This window comes from Anthonomus grandis, chromosome 5 (assembly GCF_022605725.1).
Source record: "Anthonomus grandis grandis chromosome 5, icAntGran1.3, whole genome shotgun sequence".
Taxonomy (NCBI): Eukaryota; Metazoa; Arthropoda; class Insecta; order Coleoptera; family Curculionidae; genus Anthonomus; species Anthonomus grandis.
Window position 1 is genome coordinate 7,650,214 of NC_065550.1, and position 19,605 is coordinate 7,669,818.

The 19,605-nt window shown below is 33.2% G+C and overlaps 1 protein-coding gene across 9 annotated transcripts in view; it reads left to right on the forward strand.

The window, feature by feature from the left end:
* Nucleotides 1-19,605, forward strand: part of LOC126736793 (titin) — a 60,085-nt gene that overhangs the window by 27,573 nt on the left and 12,907 nt on the right. For 4 of the 9 annotated variants that reach the window (XM_050441335.1, XM_050441334.1, XM_050441342.1 and 1 more), the window contains 4 exons: nt 14,450-14,599; nt 14,654-14,792; nt 14,862-14,882; nt 18,106-18,206. In XM_050441335.1, coding sequence (XP_050297292.1) covers nt 14,450-14,599; nt 14,654-14,792; nt 14,862-14,882; nt 18,106-18,206 — 411 coding nt within the window. Of the gene's footprint in view, nt 1-14,449; nt 14,600-14,653; nt 14,793-14,861; nt 14,883-18,105; nt 18,207-18,515; nt 18,605-19,605 lie in introns of all 9 variants that reach the window. The other 5 variants (XM_050441337.1, XM_050441339.1, XM_050441338.1 and 2 more) reach the window with 5 other exon arrangements.

Sequence of the window (19,605 nt, forward strand, 5' to 3'; positions counted from 1 at the left end):
ACATATTTTTATACAGGGTGTTTCATAAAGTTGATATTCCAAAGATTTTTTTTTTCTTATGGAACACATTATTTTTTTATAAATTCTTAAAGCCCTTGATATCCTCTTTTCAAAAATATATTACACCATATATCTCATTTTAGCTGTTTCCGATATTTCCGATATTACATTGTCATTTTTCCATTTTCCAAGTCTGTTAATTTTTATAAAAGTAGGCTATGGATAAATTTACTTCACTTATATTATAAACTTAATATTTTTCGACATATTATAAAAAAATAAAGCAATTAACAATCATTTCTAGGCATATTTACAGAGTTTAATAATAATTATAAACTAATATTACAAACTAGAACCATTTTTTTCTAAGTAGGTGTTTAAACTGAACGAACACCTCCTTCTCGAATACATAACACCTTTTTCTAACTAATTTACAAGCGTTTATAAGCTCAAGAGGTCTAATAGCACGAAAAGCTTGCCTAGTCGCTACTTGCAACTCTTCCCGTGTTTCGATAGTTCTTCCTTTAAAAACTAAATCCTTCAATCTCCCCCATAAAAAAATCTAACGGCGTTAGGTCACAAGACTTAGCAGGCCACAATATAGGTCCCCTAGTACCAATCCAATGATCCCGAAATTCCTGATTTAAAAAATCAGTCGTAATTCGTGCGTTGTGCGAAGGACAACCGTCTTGCTGATAATACGTGTTTCGAACTCTCGCTAATGGTAAATTTTACAAAAATAGTGCAACATATGTTTGTAAAATATTTACATAATCTTGGGCAGTCAACATTTCATTAAAAAAATGAGGACCCAAAAATCTACCTCGAAAAATTCCAACCCATATATTGAAGCCCAGCCGTCCCTGTCTGTTCGCGCGTACTACATGTGGGTTTTCTGTAGTCCAGTAATAGGAATTATACCTATTATATATTCCTGAAGTGTCTATTCGGCTTTCATCTGTCCAAATAATGTTATTATGGAAGTTCTCGTCCAATCTGCACTTATTGACATACCAATCGCAAAATGCAATTCTTCTCTGAAAGTTGCCATCCTGAAGGTGATGAACTTTTCTAACCCTGTTGGGTTTAAATTTGTGCCTTTTAAGCGTTTTTAAAACTCTTGGTTTTCTCAACACCTATTTTCTCTGCTACTGCTCGATGAGACTTGTTAGGATGATCTAAAACCTCACCTATTATATTAAGTTCCTGAGTTTCAGCTTCAACATCAACAGCATAAGTTTTGGGCCTTGGCTTTTTAAAACTTCCGTGCTTCACAAGATTTAATTTTAACACTGGAAATATTCTTTTATCTGGTTGACGACGTTCAGGAAAAGTATTTAAATATAATTCAATGGCTGCCTCGGAATTTTCATTAGACAGAAAATAGCACTTTAACATGTCAACTTTTTCGTAATTCTCATAATTTTTTTTTAAATTCTCTAAATATTTGAGCACTACAGTGAACTCCGGTTATAACGTACCCTCTAGGGTGAATAAAATTAGTACTTTATAACCGGAGGTACGCTATAAAAGAAACCCATAAAAATAAATATGTAAAGATTTATTTGTTTTAATTAAAGGACTAAATTAACAAAAAATACATTCTAAGTATTAAATACAAAAAAAGATATAATGTTAATATGTAACATATAACATTGAAATAGGATACATATATCAGAATAAATCTGTACTATTTATTAGTTACGATTTTTCAAAAAAAATAACGTGTTATATTTGTTTGCTGATTTTTTTTACACAATTTGAAATTCTCGATGTGCTTCTCAACTTTTAACGAGGCTTGTAAAATTGTATCATCAGATCCGTAATCAGTATATTGTAAGAAATTCGTAACAGTTTTAATTGCACAAAGTGCTTCACAATAACTTGGAATGGGTTCGTTCATTGGTCCATCATCATCGCCGCTTTCGTTATCGGGTCTTAAATCATTCGTTGAACAGTTTGATTCTATAACTTCGGCAATAATGTCGCAATCCGTTAAGGTCTCCGTTGCTACCAGATTATCGTCGATGGTCGTAAAATTATCTAGTTCAGGAAGATATTTTTCTACAATAATTACGTCTTGGCAGTGATTTTGCAACCAATAACTTAGCGGAATATCGCAGTCATCATCTGAATCAAACTCCTCGATCGATTTCACTAGACCAGCATGTCAAAAGCAGTTTTGAATCGTTTTTTGTGAAACCTCATTCCAAGATTTCGCAAATTATTTTTATCGAGTCTAGAATTGTTAGATTGAACGTTTTCTCACTATCCAATGCTTGAATTAGGCGATACATAAAATATCTACGGTGTCGCTGCAACAATTATTTCCCGCGTCTAAAGTTAAATTTTTATATTTATGCATTGGCAATACTTGGTTGGCACCTGGATGCGCAGACGACTTAGCAGTCTTGTGATTGAAGCGCCACCAGTCGTCTCTCTCTCCAAGCATATTAAAAAAGTAATTCTCAAAAGGTAGTTCTTCGCAAGTTCTTTTTCGCAAAAGTCCACATTGTTTTTAAGAAAATCTAATCTAAGTGAATGCTTTGAAACAAGCAGAATCCAGTATAGTTCTCCAGAGGAAATCAGGGATCCCTGCGACACTCACATCCAGAAATTCCAAAGGTAAGGTGCCATTCATCACTTTTATTGCCAAAGTATACCCTTTTCTCGTCGAATCTCAACAAAAAAATTGTCTTTTAATAGGAACCACCTTTTCGCGACATACGGTAATAGGTTTTCAGGCATTTTATTATGCCTTGATCCATTGGTTGTATGACAGAAGTGCAATTGGGAGGCAAAAATTCTAATCTGATATTTGCCAGATCTACATTCTTTGGATGAGCTGCACAATTGTCCACTAGAAGCAATATTTTTCTTTTTTGATGTCTTAGTTTTTCATCCCACTCTTTCAAATAATTAATAAAAATGTCTGAAGTCATCCATGCGCGTCTATTCGATTTATAAATAACAGGCAGGTTTTTAATATTTTTCATGCACCTCGGTCGTTCGTATTTACCAATGATAAGAAGTTTACATTTTTCACTACCTGTCATATTTGCACAAACCCAAACGATGTATCTTAGCTTTGATTGTTTGCCTCCCACACACTGTTCTCCTCTAAATTTCAGTGTACGGTCTGGAGTCATCTTGTAAAATAGTCCGGTCTCATCCCCATTAAAAATATCTTCACAGCTGTAATTTTGTGCAATACCTGGCCATTTCTCGGTTAACCAGTTCACCACAGCTTCCCTGCAAACATCTCCTGCTTCACCGGACACTTTGCCGACATTGATGTTGTGACGAACTTTAAAACCCTCGAGCCAACCCGTAGAGCACTTAAAATCTCTACCGTGTAATCCCTTAGATAAATCTTCCGCTTTTGCTTTTAAAAGTGGTCCACTTATAGGAATATTTTCGGTTCTTCTCACCTCAAACCATCGAATAAGAGCTTGATCCACATCTGGGCGTACGGGATTCCTAATTTTCTTAATTCTTTGCGATTTATTTTCACTTGCTTGCTTGACTTTTTCACGATTGCTCCAAATTGTAGAAACTGTTGTTTTTGCCATATTTTCCCTTCTCGCAATTTCCGATTTGTTAATGCTACTTTCAATACTTTTAATGATGTCTATTTTTTCTTTCAAATTTATAGCTCTACGCTTATCCGTCATTTTACCAAAAAAACTACTAAAACTCGCACTCGCACAATAACACGCAATGTCCAATCTAAAACTACCGGTCATCTCATTTTGCATGTTCTATAAAAATTCTCAGAGTCGAGAACTGGAAATCCCCGGTGGCCTCGGTGCTAATGCGTGACGACAGAGAATCTTCTCAGTATCGATTAATGGGAATCCCCGACAGAGGTGGAAAATTACTGTCAATCGGGCAAAAATATTGAACGTTATAGCCGGAGTTAAAATTTTAGTTAGTACGTTATATCCAGTAAAATGACAAGACTATTTGGGCGGGTTCCGAATTATAAGTACGTAATAACCGGAAGTACGTTACATCCCATGTACGTTATAGACGGAGTACACTGTATATAGCTCTAAATACAGCAAATTCAAATATGTTACTGACAGGAGAAATAAACAATTTTCTATCTGGCTGTCACATATGATATGTGCTGTTTTTTACCAAAGCCTACTTCTATAAAAATTAAAAGATTTGGAAAATGGAAAAATGACAATGTAATATCGGAAATATCGGAAACAGCTAAAATGAGGTATATGGTATTATATATTTTTGAAAAGAGGATATCAAGGGCTTTAAGAATTTATAAGAAAATAATATGTGTTCCATAAAAAAAAACTTTTTGGAATATTAACTTTATGAAACACCCTGTATAAAAATATATAACATAAAAATATTTATTATTAAAAAGTATTTCGAGAAAGTGTTTTCAGAAGTCAATTATCTTTAATAGCAAAAAAGTTATGGCTAATTACCGAAATCGACCAAATTCAAGAAACGCCCCCTAGCGGCCAAACAGTTTGACAGTTTGACATGTCAATTTTTTTCTATCTGTTCGGAAAATACGAGTTTTCTGTCAAAACAGTCGAAATCGCACCACCCTGTACACATGCCAAATCTGACGAAACTCGAAGCTTAAATAGCGGATGATGTCCTATTTTTCAAGAGGGCCAAGAGAACATTTCAGTTGGAAATCTTGCTCAGACGTAGCCGAGTGTTTAACAATAAATGATGTATACCCTTTAAAGCATCTATTAGTTAGTACTATCATGAGATGTGTGGTTAAGAGAATCAGAGATAATCAGGGTAAAGGCGGATGATCGCGAGAATAAGTGAATTCTGGTTTTTCAGATAATTATTTATGTACAAAACTACACTTTTACTTACTGCTCTATCCTTCTTTACATAAAGAGTTATTCTCAATTACTTGCAGGAATGCAGGTTGTAAAAATTGGATGTTCTCCAATTTCGATTTATTTTTGAATCAGAAGTTCCTTACATATTATAGACTTTAATAATACACATGCATTGCAAATAAGCTGATTTTAAAATCCTTACGAAATTAAATTAGACCGTATGGGTTTGTTTACCAGTTAGGTAATGTTCTCTACGTTACTACACAGTCAAAATATTACGGGTAAAATTAAAAAAACATGTCACCTTCCAAGAATTATATAATGGCCTTAGAACATAGAATACACTAGAGTAAACATTGGCTGTTTTGGATTGAGCGCAACAGCTACATAGGCAATCATGGCATAGGAAATATTTTGTTGATACACATGTTTAGTATTCCTTGTTGCCAATGATTACTCAATTTTATTAGAAAAAAACTAATAATAATTATAATTTAATTTAGATTCTTTACGTTGCCAAACTTCCACACAGAACGGCAACGCTGTAAATTTGGTCCTGAAATATACTCTCGATAAAGATATTTGGCAACTACGCTCGTTGTTTACCTTTGGATTTTAGATAGTGTACTTTTCATATAGTATTAAAAAGATATGTTAAGCGATTTCACTGCGTGTTTTTACTTAATAATAAAATTAAAAACTTCATTTTTGCTAAGGTCACATATATTGGGAAAAATTGAATTCAAATCGTTCCTTTCACAGGTGTCATCGTTATAGGTTATAAGATTATAAAAGACGATATATTTGTGAAATATCTACTGGTTATTGGATACGAAAATTAAGATTTTTTATTTATTTTAGGAAAATATTAATAAAAGTGTGTTGTTAAGTATATTGTTATAATTAAAATTTTCGCTTATTCGAACCAGCCCAACTAGCAAAATGGAATTCTAAAAGAACCGAATTATTGTATAACAATCGAATAGCGTTGTTTTAGGGACTATTTGTTTTTATTAAGCCTTTTGTTGGGATAATTTTGTTCTATAAATAAAATTGTTGTATTAAATGGTTTTATATTGGCTTTTACGATATATCCTATAACGCAATATACGATAATTTCTTTTAAAATTATATAATACGTTATAAGCAAGTTTTATACAATATCAAAAATATAATTTTATAAGACCTGTATACCTATTGTATAAGAGTTCTATAATATACTATATTAGAGCACAATAAAATAGTTACTTAAGATTGTCTTATAAGAGCTGTATAGTGTTGCATAATAAATATTTTATAGCATTGAATTGCACTGCATAATAAAACACTTTTATACGTGAACTTTAGATACTATACGATATTCTCCTTTATAAATACCTTATAGGATAAAACAGTGTCTGACAGAATAAATTTGTTCTAAGATCTGCGTTATAAGAGTGAAGTGAATGCCGTAACCTCACTTTTGCACTAAAATATTTTATTTTGATGGGTGACAAATTTAATTAAAATAATAATACTTAATAATGAATTCTCAGTGGAAAAAAATTAACAAACGCAGTGGCAATATTAAAAGAGCTTGTAAGAAAAAATATCAATAAATTCTTGCAAGTAATCCAGAGATTGTTTGTTCTCATTTTAATGGAAGTAGGCCTGATACCACAGAGCTTGAGAACATAATTCCTCCGATCCCACAAGACAAACCAGATAATAATAGTAATAGTATGGATATTCCAAATCTGGAATCTGAGGATACTTCTTTTGATAATGTAAATGATGGTCCGATTTCTACCGATGACGAAGAAAATACAAAATTGCTTTCTGAAACTAAGAAAAAAATTGAAATTAGAAAGCGGCTTATTACTTGGGCAACCTCTTATAATATTACACATTCAGCATTAAGGGAGCTTTTTACCATATGGAATGAAGCTATTCCAAATTTCCTACCAAAAGATCCCCGAGTGACAGATAATTGGATATTCCCATTTATTAGAACTGTAGTTTTTGACGTCACGAGGGTTACCGGCATTGTTATCTCCGAGCGATTCACGGCGGCGGCGTTCAATTTAGATAAGCTATCTATTTGCCTTTAGCTATAATAATATTTGATATTACTATGGAGCGCTCTACTATTACTACGCGTTTTCGGAAACACTGATGCGATTAACCCAATCATCAGCTGTCAATCATTATCTTGCATCTTTCTTTAATGAACACTATTGAAAAAAGATATGTGATATCAGCTGATGATTGGGTCAACCGGATCAGTGTTTCCGAGAACGCCTACTATTAAATATTTATCAGATGTTTTAAAAGTTTAAATTTTTATTAGGTACCATATAAGATCTGGCAACCTCTAGTTTTCGTGAATCTCAATATTATTATTACTTACAAAATTTTTTTATTTTTTTTAAATACAAAAACAGTTGTATAGTGCCTATATATTCTTCGTTATAAAACAGTTTTATCGTATACCGTTTTATTTTCAAATGAAACATTCTTTAAGGCAGTTATTCGGGATAAAATTGTTGTATTATAAATCGCCATGTTTAAATAAGGAATTCTTGTATTGCCTATCTCCGCCATTATGAACAATTAAGTTGGAAACATGAGACTAAATTGAAAAAAGTGACTTTATTATTATTTAGAGAATTATATTGTGAAAGGATCGTCACATGCTGTAATGAACCATTAAAATCATTAAAAAAAAGAATTTTAAGAAAAAAAATATTATATTTTTTTAAATGTTTACGTGGTGAAACTTAACCAAAATTAAAGCGCTTCATTTTTTTTTCAAACACATGCCTACAATCTATCAATAAAATTTGCGCCGCATTAAAATTTGTGCAATTCAAACCTTCCAAATGATTTAATAAAATATGCTATATTATAACTGCCCCGCCATATTTTTACGACCGATATCCGCCCAAGTCTCCATTTTTACAACAATGCAATGCATAACCTCTAGATTTTTTCACAATAACATGCTTAAAATATAATTTGGTTCTAATTTTCTGCACTAAAAAATAAAATGCTTTTTAAGCTGCTAAATGATAAAATGTTTTGCATATAATGCATTATACAAACATTTTATAAGACTTTTATAGTGCCGCTTTAATCCCATTTTATAGATGTGACAACGTGACACACTATAAAACCATTTTATAGTAGCTGAAGAAACATACATAAAACAGTCGTATACACTTTTAATAGAACTGTTATACTACCAAACTGTTCTATAAAAATGGGCCCTTTTTGGTTGTATAAGGATCATATAATTGTTGTGTAGCACGTTATAGGAATTTTAGTATCCTAAAAGATATATCTTATAGTTATTTATACAGACCGGTCGATATCCAGCGACCAAAATCGAGAACGCAGTTATAGTCCGCGCCCGCTGTTATTTAATCAATATAAAGCCCGTATCTCGTGGAATTCTCAAGAAATTTTAATAATTTTTGGTACATATAGTAACAATGAATAACTAAATCAATTTATGATGTTTACAAACCTCTACAAACTAAGGTTTTTTTTTAATTAATTTAAAAAATCGAAGAGTTTTTGGGAGTTAGGACCTTTTTCATTTCTTTAACATTTGACTTTTTAATTAATTTTGACACAAAAATCTTAGTTTGTAACCACCATAAATTGATTTAGTTATTCTTTTTTAATAACTGGACAAAAAATTAAAATTCCTTGTTTAATTTAAAAATAATGGCCCATGAAAAACTGTAAAAGCAAACCAGCAAGGTTTACGCTTTAAATGTGAAAATAAAAAAAAACGCTGTGATCTGTGTACTTTTGTTTCCGGGTTTTAAATATCAAATTATTTTCTAAATCTGACCTTGGGAATTTATACATTACATTAAAAAATGTAATCTTATACCCTACTGTTTCTTTATTCGAAGGGAAGCTCTGACCAGGCTTTTCTAAAGTTGAAAAATTTGGAAAAAATCACTTTACTAGGCTACTAGGCGTCTCAAAAAATTGGTAAAATAACCTTCCCAGCCGAGTACTAAATTGTCGTATTTTTCTCAACCCTTGTCATTTATTCCAAGCCATGCTATAAAGCTAGGTGAGACTCGGTGAAAAAAAGTTAGACTAAGAAAACTTACTTTTTGATGTAGACTTATTTTAACCAAACATTGATTCCAATTTCAAGACGAAGTTTTTATAAGAACTATTATTGCCGAGGTATGAGGAATGAATAAGAAATGAAAGGTGATTCATAATAAAATTATATCTATTCAAAATTATATAACAGTCAGCCGTTAGTGGTCTATGATAAAAGCTTACAAACAAAAATGTATATCCTTCCCTCCTTGCCGTTTTTTGGAGAACTCCAAAATGATTGCAGAACTGGGAAGTTGATTTTCTCGCTAAACGGTAAGCGCTAAACCTAATAGGAGAAGTTATTGAACAGAAAAAATAATTATAAGTTCTCTACGATTTACGTTTGGGAGTGAAGCTATATAACCAAGCAAAGTTAAAGGGTGCCAAAGTTATCGAAACACATTTTTTGCATTCATAATGAAACTTTTGTATTTTGTACTATCCCTGCTTTTTAAAGAGAGCACGAACAAACCAAGTATAATTTTTTAACGATTTATTGCTTTCGTAATAAACTGCAGTTATTCCTTGTATCATTTTATATTTGGTCGCTCTCTAAGATTTATATCTCATGTTATTCGGCTAAAAATATTGTATGGTTATCATGGTAAAAAAAAACAAAAACTTTACTGCTTGAATTCTTTATTTTTATCTATGATCAATTGTTTGAATGCGATTGGTTGAGTACGGAGCTACGACGGAATTGTGTACACCATTCACATATGGTGTTATTTTTGGTGCGGTTATGTTTTCCTGGAACTTCTTTTAAATCTGTCAGTTGCACCGATGATAATAGGGATAACTTTGGTACCCATGTTCCACATTCTCTGTATTTCTATTGGTAAACCTTTGTACTTATTAAGTTGTTTTTCTGCCTCTTTCTGCGTTATGTTGTAGTCCGATAGAACTCATATATCGATCAGGAGACATTTTTCATTTTTCTTGTTGTTAATCACTAGGTTTGGTATGTTTGCTGTAATTGTTTTGTTGGTATAAGTATGGGTGTCTTACATGATGATAACTTCACCAGTACCATTTCTCATTTATATCTATGTTGTAGTGTTTTCAGATGTTCCAGTGAACGTGTTTTGCTAATATGTTAAGTCGGTTCAGGCACCGTCTATAGATTACAACAATTACAATTATTTTGTTGTAATCTATACAACAAAATATAGGTGGTTCAGGTATTCTTTTTTGCCACAATAGGGCCCCAAAAATTATATGATGAATGATTTCACTGAGTCTGCATTTTTGTTCACAGCTAGTTTCCATTTTTGCTTACATATATTTTGTTGATATGACAGCGCACTTGTTACTATGAGATGTTTGTTGGCATACTTTATCAGTGCCTCTTTTTATTGTCTCATTTTCTGTCTTTCTTTGCAAATTGGGTTTCAACTTCTCCATTTTTCCATTAGGCCATCTTTTATTTGGTATTTCGGATGTTGTATAAGTTACGGTCTTCTGTTTCTTCATCTCCACTGCTATGGCCAAGATCATCGTTAACGTGGTTTTGCGGGTCTCTGTAGACCATACCTTCATTCTTTTAACATTTAATTATTCTTAATCCGTTCGTTTGTGTTATAGTCCATCATTTTAATCTATCGCAAGGTATAAACGTCGGATTGGTCTAAGAATTCGATCCTGTTCTGTTTAGTATGGTGCTGAGAGGAAACAATGGTACACAAAACAACAAGGAATCTCTTTGGTAGCTGCCACTTTTTATTTGTATGTTTTTGATGCTGATGTTGCCGGAGTTGTTCCTGCTATCGGTTAAAAGTCACTGACTCGTCGTTCACTTATCCCAGATATATCAGATATCAGAAGGATGAAGCTCTGATGAAGTCCTTTCCATGTTATCGCACTCTGTTTTTTACCTTTATTTACAAAAATAAACTTAGACTAAAAGTACATAATGTGTTTTTTAAACTAGTTGATGTCATCTGCGTTTCGAATGAACTTTCTGAAGATTTGAGATGTGGATAATAGCGTCGGCTTCTGCATCAGCTTATAGATGCTTTTCTTGAGGTTGAGCAGTTTCATGTTTTCGATCAGGCTCTTTGGTATTACTCCTGTTGTTGACACAATAATTGGAACTGTCCACACCTCTCTCATTTCCCATTGTCTTAGTATCTGGTGTTCTAGATCCCTGTACGATTTAAATTGAAGTATCTTTTCATTAGGTTTTACTCCTAGGTTGTTATTATTATGGGAATAGCTACATCAATAATGGTTGTCTTTCTATTTTAATTAATTAAAATTTTATCGATTAGTATTAGATTATGTCCTATTGTGACGTACTCGTTGGTCTATGAGTACAGTGCGATCCCAATACAATTTGTGTTGGTCATTTTCAAGAACTGGTTCCGGCTTATAGTTATAATATGGCACCATGGCTGCCGATAAGAAGTTTAGTTTTTCTGAGAACTCTTGATGCAGTATCTTTGGAACTAGATCATGTCGTTCTTTATATTCCGTTGGTGCAAAAGTTTGACATCCACCGGTGACATGCTGAATAGACTCCGTTGTCTCACATCCATACCTGCATCTGTCACTTTGTACGACAAACTTTAAATAATTTCTTGTTGGTATTACTTGATCTTGGATAGCCACAAGAAACCCTTTAGTTTCGGGAAAAAGCTATTCCGAAGACAACCAGTAGGTCGACGCCGCTATGTAGACATACTTTTGTTGAACCTCATCAACATGCGTTTCATTTTCGGACTATATGACAGGTTTGGAGTATTATTGCCTTCTGCATATGTATTATGATGGTCGGTGATAATCCGATATCCTGAATATTCTTAGAGAGCTTTTTGTTGATATTATCCTCTTTGCCGAAATTACCAATGGAATTGTAGAAACTTTGTTCAACTGACAGATTTCGATAATAAGACCAGTTTTCCTATTTTTATTCATAATGACTATATGAGGTCTGTTGTAGTCACCTGTCATATCCGTTATGGGTCGATTCTAGTATAATACCATTGTGGGTATTTCTTGGGAGTCGTATTTATATTATGGTTAGCAGCTTGATTGTGGCGACTTAGATAGGCGTTGTCTGCAAGTTCTCGGTAACCTGCAATGCTTTATTGGCTGCAATGGTTCGGATGTGTTTTATCGACTCACCCACTGTATTATATTTTATGCATCTATTTTCGACTTCGAGTTGAGTATTTTTCGTAATTTAGTGTTCTTACTACTCTATCTTGTATGACCATAAAGAAACCCTTGATATCTGGGTAGAGGTAACCAGCTCTAAGCAATGCTAACGAATACGGTTGGTTAACATTATCCGGCTGTGGGCGCTTTGGAAACTTGTAGAGCAATGTAGAGCTTGCTTCGTCTATGCAGCTAGTTCTTGTTGGGCTGAGCTTATGTTAAATTCTAAATCTCTGTAATAAAGATTTAGAGATGTATATTGTATATACCCTCGGTCTTCCTGAGCTGCCAATCTCATTAATGTATCGTTGAAGTTTTGGTTCTTCTGCCCATAAGGTAATGTAACACCTCTTTTACATTAAGGCACGTTGAGAATGTTGCCTTTAGAGCCTTAAGTATGTTAGGATTTGTCTTAAGAAACTGTAAACTATTTAATAACCCCTCAGCAATTAAAACACTTTTTTATAATTTTGTCACGTCAAGACTTGAGTATGGCTCTTTAATTTGGAATCCCTACTACATTTGCCATGTGAACACTCTGAAAGCCGTTCAAAGGCATTTTTTTTAAATATTTGGTATACCGAGAGAATAGTGTCTACCCAGATAGTATAGGTATATATCATACTTTACTGTTATCAAGATTTGGAGGAGTGCCCTTAGCTGAACGTCGGACGTTACATTCAATCAGTTTCTGTGGAAGGTCCTTCTGGGGAAGGTCATTAACAACAAAATTGATTTCTCCATCCTTCTGGAATAATTATCTTTTCATGTACCCCGGCTGGAAGCAAGGTATAAGCCTGCTTGTGCTCCCGACCAAGCAAGATCGAATATTATGTTGCATGATCTCATTTTCATTATGTCCAAAAATTTTAATCTCATCTCTGATAAGGGTGAAATGAACAATTGTAGCTTATTGTAACTTTTAAATATATGTAGAAATTCCCCTATATTTGTCACATAATTGTTATGTTCTGTGCGCTGGCTGGAGGCTTGAGTAGAATTTGTTTGTTGGTTTGGAAAGTTAAAGCAATTAGCAAGTATGTATGTATTTAGTTTTAATTTTTAGCTATTAAGTTATACTTATTATTATATTTTATCCTGTCTTTTGTAATGTGCTTATTGGTTTAAATTTTATCTTTAAGGGAACTACAAATTTTTTTTTCTATGCAATTGTAAATTGATTTTCCTTTAATTGGACATTAACCTATTGGAAATAAATACTTATTATTATTAGGACATGCCTTGTAAATTTCCAGTACTTTCATTAGTCAGTTATGAGAGACAGAATCAAAAGTCTTCCGATAACATGCGATAAAGTCATGCGATAACAAGAAAGAAGGATATAGAACTTATCGAATACGAGTTGATGGTTATCGTCAATAAGCTGGTCCTGCAGATGATCTGTTTCCTCTGGTTGAACTGCTGGGTCATCTGTTGGTTGGTTTTTACCAATTACTTCATTCATTTTCTCTGGTGTGTGTTTATGACAATTTCCTCTTGGTGTATGATATTACCACTATATTTAGCTCATGGGTCCATTTTATAAGTTCAGTGGTGGCTCTCCAACAAGCAATCGGTGGGCGAGCCAGTAGGAGTTTTGAAACTCTTAAGCCTTTTTGGATTCCAGATTAACTATAGCGAATAATTAATTAGTTCACTAATTGCTGCAATGCTGGCTTCAAACTTTAACTAACCATAAGTATCACTCAAGTTCTTTAGGAGAAAATGTAGAAAATAAGTGAATATGTATCAAGCAATATTGCCATTTGATCAGAAATAAATAATAAAAATAGGCATTAAATTTTGTCCGGGTGCCAAGAATACATTGCGTGACGTAGCCTCCAATTCATTTGAAAAATCCCTTATTAATACTAGAGTATATTCATCTTTGAGAAATTGTATATTTAAATAAACATCATCGTGATCTCAATTTACGTAAATAAAATATAATTTGTGAATCACATTTTTACGAGTATATATCTTTCCAAAGATCTATTTATGCGATTTGCAATGGCAAAAATATCGTGAAAAACCAGATTATTTTTAGAAAATTCAATGTAACGCGTGGTTGGAACATTTGAGCAGCAGGATGTTTATATTTTATCAGTTTAGTACTTTCTAATTATTTTTGTAGGTTTTTAATTTTCACGTTCGATGTAATATGATGCGGTATTGGTTTATTGATTGGCACCCAATCTTTAAGCCAAAAAATAGATTTTTTATAGGTTGTTTTATTTTAGATCAGTTTAAGTCAAGATGTGTTCTAATCGACTGTAGTAAAAGACTATAGCAGAATTGCCTCATACTGTAAGTCGCAAATAATTAATAAAAGGTATTTTTTATAGCCCGGTCCCATCCCTGGTATGCGTCCTACTTTGGGTGGAGCTGGACACGTGGTTCCTCCATCAAAGCACAACAACCATGGAATATCGGGCATTTTGCTGCCTATGTACACTATTGGGTTTGTGATATTTTTCGTTTATAACATTATGAAGGTAAAGCTATTACTGATTTTATTATTTTATTTTTTTTATTGATATTTATTTTAGTTGGTATATAAGAAAAAACAGGAAGATTATGTAGGTGCTCCATTATATCCGCCATGTGAGACTGATGAACAGTTTCATAAAGAAGTGTTTGAGGCCAATAAGCACTATTTTAACCGGCCTAAGGATACTAGCAAAATTGGTAAGTCAACTTAAATTTCATGTTATTTTATGTTTTATCTTCAATTTTATTCTTTATTTATGCTGCAAGGTTGCAAAGAAAAGGATGCTAGTAAGTGGGTTATAGTATAGAAATATTCAAATACAATTCGTACATTATGCAATATCACCTTTTTAATTCATTTGCCCGCTAATAACTATAATAATAACAGCTTATAAAATGTCAATATTTTTATAAATCATTTCATAATTTATAATTTTGTCAATAAAACCAATTTTGCATTAAAGGATCGGCATTTTCTCAACATTTTCCATAAAGAAAAAGGTTTTCATCGAAGAAGTTTGAAAACATTGCATTGAAAATTATTATAATATTTAAAAGTTTCATGTTTTCCCTTTGTCTTACAATTCACAATTCACTTCCTTGCGGTCAATTTAGGAGATTTAGAAGATTCTTGGATCTTTACCAGATTTAAAATTAATTATATTTACTTATACAGATTTTTTCAAAGCCTTTGATCAGGTTAATCATGGAGTCTTTCTGGAAAAACTAAAGGTTTAAGGTAATGTTAATCCTCTTCTTTAGTGAATATCGGAATTTGTTGGAAGGAGAAGCGGTAAATCGCGCAGGCCCGTTATCTGATTAAATATGTATTCCATCAAAGAAACTTCAAAAATACGATTATCGCTTATATTGTTTTGCCTTTTCTTAATTGAATTAGTCAAAAATCTAAAAAATAGCAGTGTTCGAATATTTGCGGCTGATGTCAACCACTTTAGAAGTATTGAGACCCTGAATGATGCTATTCTTCTACAAGAGGATTTTCAATCATTTTTTAAATGATATGATTTATACTTAATGTCACTAATATTAATATAAATGCCATAAAACTTTTTCAAGGCAAAGCTGGAAAGGCCAAAGTACGGATCTAGATGTTTCATTTGGACTAAGGTGAAATTTTTAATCAGTGGTGGAACAAAATAAAGAAAAATCAGTTAAGTGATATTTTTTGACACCGTATCATTGGGAGAGATCTGAGAATGAAGAAATAAATAATGTTTTGAATGCCAAAATTCGTTAATTATTCTTATTTTCTTATATTCTTATTTGATCCTCCAAATTAAAGCTTATTTTTTACTACCCATAATTTTATATATCTAGTACCCATAGTCAAAGACATACACGTATCAGTTAAATAAATAAACAAATAAATATGTCTTGGTATCAGATACACATTACATTACATTTGCCTAAAAAGGCGAAAATTAGCTAAAGCTACTTTTATCTCTTAACCCTTATAATAATAATAATTACAAATGTTTTGACAAAGAGGCAGTAATAGTGATACAAAAATGAACCAAAGAACAAATAGAGAGAAAAAAAAACTAATTAAATACATTTTTAAATTCGCAGAGAAAAAACTAATTGTGCAATTGTTCCTCTAAGAACAAAGGTTTATAATCATTTTTAAAGTGAGATATTGGTATTGAAAAATTACGTCAAAATAGATTATAATTTGTTTCGGCATTGTAAGTATAACTACGTAAGAGCGAGCTACAGTTCGTTAAGGAAGATTCCTTCTTTTAGGAATTCTTAATGCTGGTGGCTACAGCGGAAACGAAGGCGTTTTGCAACTAATACTCTTTAAGGATGCAAAAATGATGAAGATGGATTAAAATCTAGATAGATAAAAACGGCGAATTTTATTTACTTATTAAATAACCTTTCAATTACCTCTAAAATTGAAGACTTGGGCAGTCAAGATGCTTGGTTTCATTCCGATGTCAAGTGTTGACTGTTGTTAACTTTTAGAATGCTTTATTTTTGCTCCATTATTAGGCCAATTTTGGAGTATGGGTCGGTTGTTTGGTTACAATTACATTGAGCAGGTCGAAAAAGTCCAGAATAACTATTTGAGAATTGCTGCATTTATAAGCTTCGCAGCGCCTGCTGAAAGTTTTTTGTTAGTTGATTGGATTGTTACGCCGTCCAGTCGACTTGGCCCTCCAACTCCTCTTAGATAAGGTGGTTCCTTCACAGCTGCTATAAAGGGACAGTAAGCCTCTCTGGTTCCTTGATCATATGCGTACGGGGATGGAGGAACATAGTTCAAGGAAAACGACTTAGTTTGTTTTGATACATGTATTGGGTAACCAGGTGTTTATCTAAGCGGTACAAGGAGGCTTTACCACAATAGCCCGAGGGTAGTGCAGGGTGTAACTTTAACCATTAGTTAACTTTAGTCTTTAGCTGAGGGAGCGCTGCCAACAATGAAAATACCTAAATTAAGAAATCAGGTTCTAAATCCACCCTAAAACTATGCCTCGGGATTCCCCGGAATCTAGCTATTCGAGCGAAGTCTCCCTTCAGATAAGAAAACCGACCGGTAGCTTATGATCAGCCGATTCCCCCAAAGAGCAGAGTTACAGTTAAAGCAGAGTTAGGCTCAACTGGTTTGTACCTGAGTATAGAGAAGCAGCTCGAAATTATTATCAAATAACTGATGCTTTCCTTCGATTTCGGGCTTGTATTTATGCTTAAAAATTATGTCAATAACCCATAATAAAATAAAGATGAATATATGCACAATTGCTAAGGTTGCATTTTGTGCTTCGACATTGGGTTATGAAATTGATTGTTTAAAGATTACACCATTGCCAGTTATTTGTTTTAGATTGAGTGTATTTAATTTGGTTGACAGAATGACTTCCTGTCCCTTCAGTTCCCTCTGGACGAGTCGTATCTTAGACGGGTATGAAGAGCTATGGCTATTGAAAGCACTTTCTGCACCCTCGCCTCTAGTATATATGTATGTGTATATTGAGAGAGGAGTTCTTTTTCTATAATTTTCACGCCTCACTAGGGAGTGAGGTAAGACTATCTCAGTGTCGGGGCACACTAGTCTACTAGGATAGAATAAAGTAGCTACTAAGTTATTTCTCAACGAATTTTTAATATTTTATTTACATGCCTAATAAACAAAGATGTCGTTACTCTCGTCGATCGATTATAATAATAACAAATAAATAAATTCCTGGGTACATAAGAAAAATAAGAAAACCTTAATTAAATTGGTCCAAAATGAATATTAAAAGATCTGGCAAAGTTCCCACGGTCTAGCCGGTGTTTCAAGCTAGTATTAAACGTAAATTAATCGTTGTCCACCTAACCTGTACCATTCAAAGCAAAGGAATTTTAAAATTTAAACTTACCATACTATTAACCATCACTGTATATTGCGGAAGCATTCAACTTTGGTGGCCTTAACATTCTACTTAAAATACTTCAAATGTAAAATTAGCTAAAATTTCAAAATCTACCCTCTACCCCGCAGGGGACGAAGAACTGGACCAACTGCGCAAACGCCTGCACGAAACCGAGTTGGCCATGGAACGTATTGTTAATCATATGGCGCAAGCTCCTTTAATCATGCAGGTGCGCTCCTTTTAACCCCGCTTTTGGAATGTTGAAGAACCAATAAGGTTCGCACGCACCTAAACCATGCCAAGTAGTCTCCGTTATGCACCCCTAACCTAGTTTTGTCACTTCCATAGGAAGTCGCTTATAAAGCTTGCAGGAATAAAGGGGTTTGTGCTTAATTATTTGGCTCCCCCGGCAAGTTTGACAATTTTTGCTGCTTTTCAAGCTTTTCATCGCTTATTTCATAATTTTTCATTATAATAATCATTATAAATAAGGGTTGGGTTACATTTTTTGTTTTGTAAACGAACATCTTATTCCTAGTTGTTAACGCTATAGGAGCCCTACTAGAAGAGTGTGACCAGGAAATTGAGCATCGCACCCAGGCAAAAAGAACAACTGCTACCGAACAGGTCATTTTGTATAGTGTTTGCTTCTTACTGTCTGTGCTACGCTTCAACCATATTTTTTTTTATTTCCATGTTGATCAAAGACATTAAAAGTAATAGACAACGCAATTGATTCATAATTATTGGCGATCAAAAATGCTTTGTTATTGGTTTATGAGAAATAATGAGAGAGTTCCACAGATTTCTAATTATGTTTTGACAATCTTGCATATTATTCGTACGCTAGCTAAAAATTAGAGTGGGCGTATAGAGTAACATCACATATATATTATCACATCACATCATATATATAGAGTAACATCACAATTTGCCGTAAAAATAAAAGTTTCTTATGTATGTTAAAAATAAGTGATACTTATAATTTTATATACGCTGCGATGTCATCGTACTGTGCTAAAGAAACTATTAAGAAACTTATTACCGACAAAAAAAGATAAATCTGAGTTTAAATAATCTATTTTGCCCATTGCGCAGACCTGTGTAGTTAATATGAAGCAACGTAACAATCCTTGATCGAAGTTGTTTCTAAAGATTACGCAATTATGAAGGACTATCTATCTGCTTTCATAATACTACTGTCATTTGCTATCATAAAGATACTTGATGAATCATGATCTAGCTAAACTGAAAATATGAAATAAATGGTATCTTTCGTTGCATAATACATGTCCCAAGTACACCTTTTCTTACCTTTCATCGCGTCGAACAATTCGCGTTCTCTTCCTATCGTTCTCAAAATTTCCTCGTTTGTTTTTCTTGCTATCTATGGGACTTAAGATTTTCCGATAGATCCGCATTTCAAATGCTTCCAGTCTATTCATTGTGCTAACCTTCAATGTCTAGCCTTCCACACCATACAATAGTGCGGACCATATGTAACATTTTGTGAACCTTACTAAAGCTAACCTAACCTCAGATTGAGGTCAAAGTCAATGTTTTTTATGTTGGTGTTAATTTCCATAAATCAGCCATATATTCCAACCATATCCAGGAGCCTTTGGAGG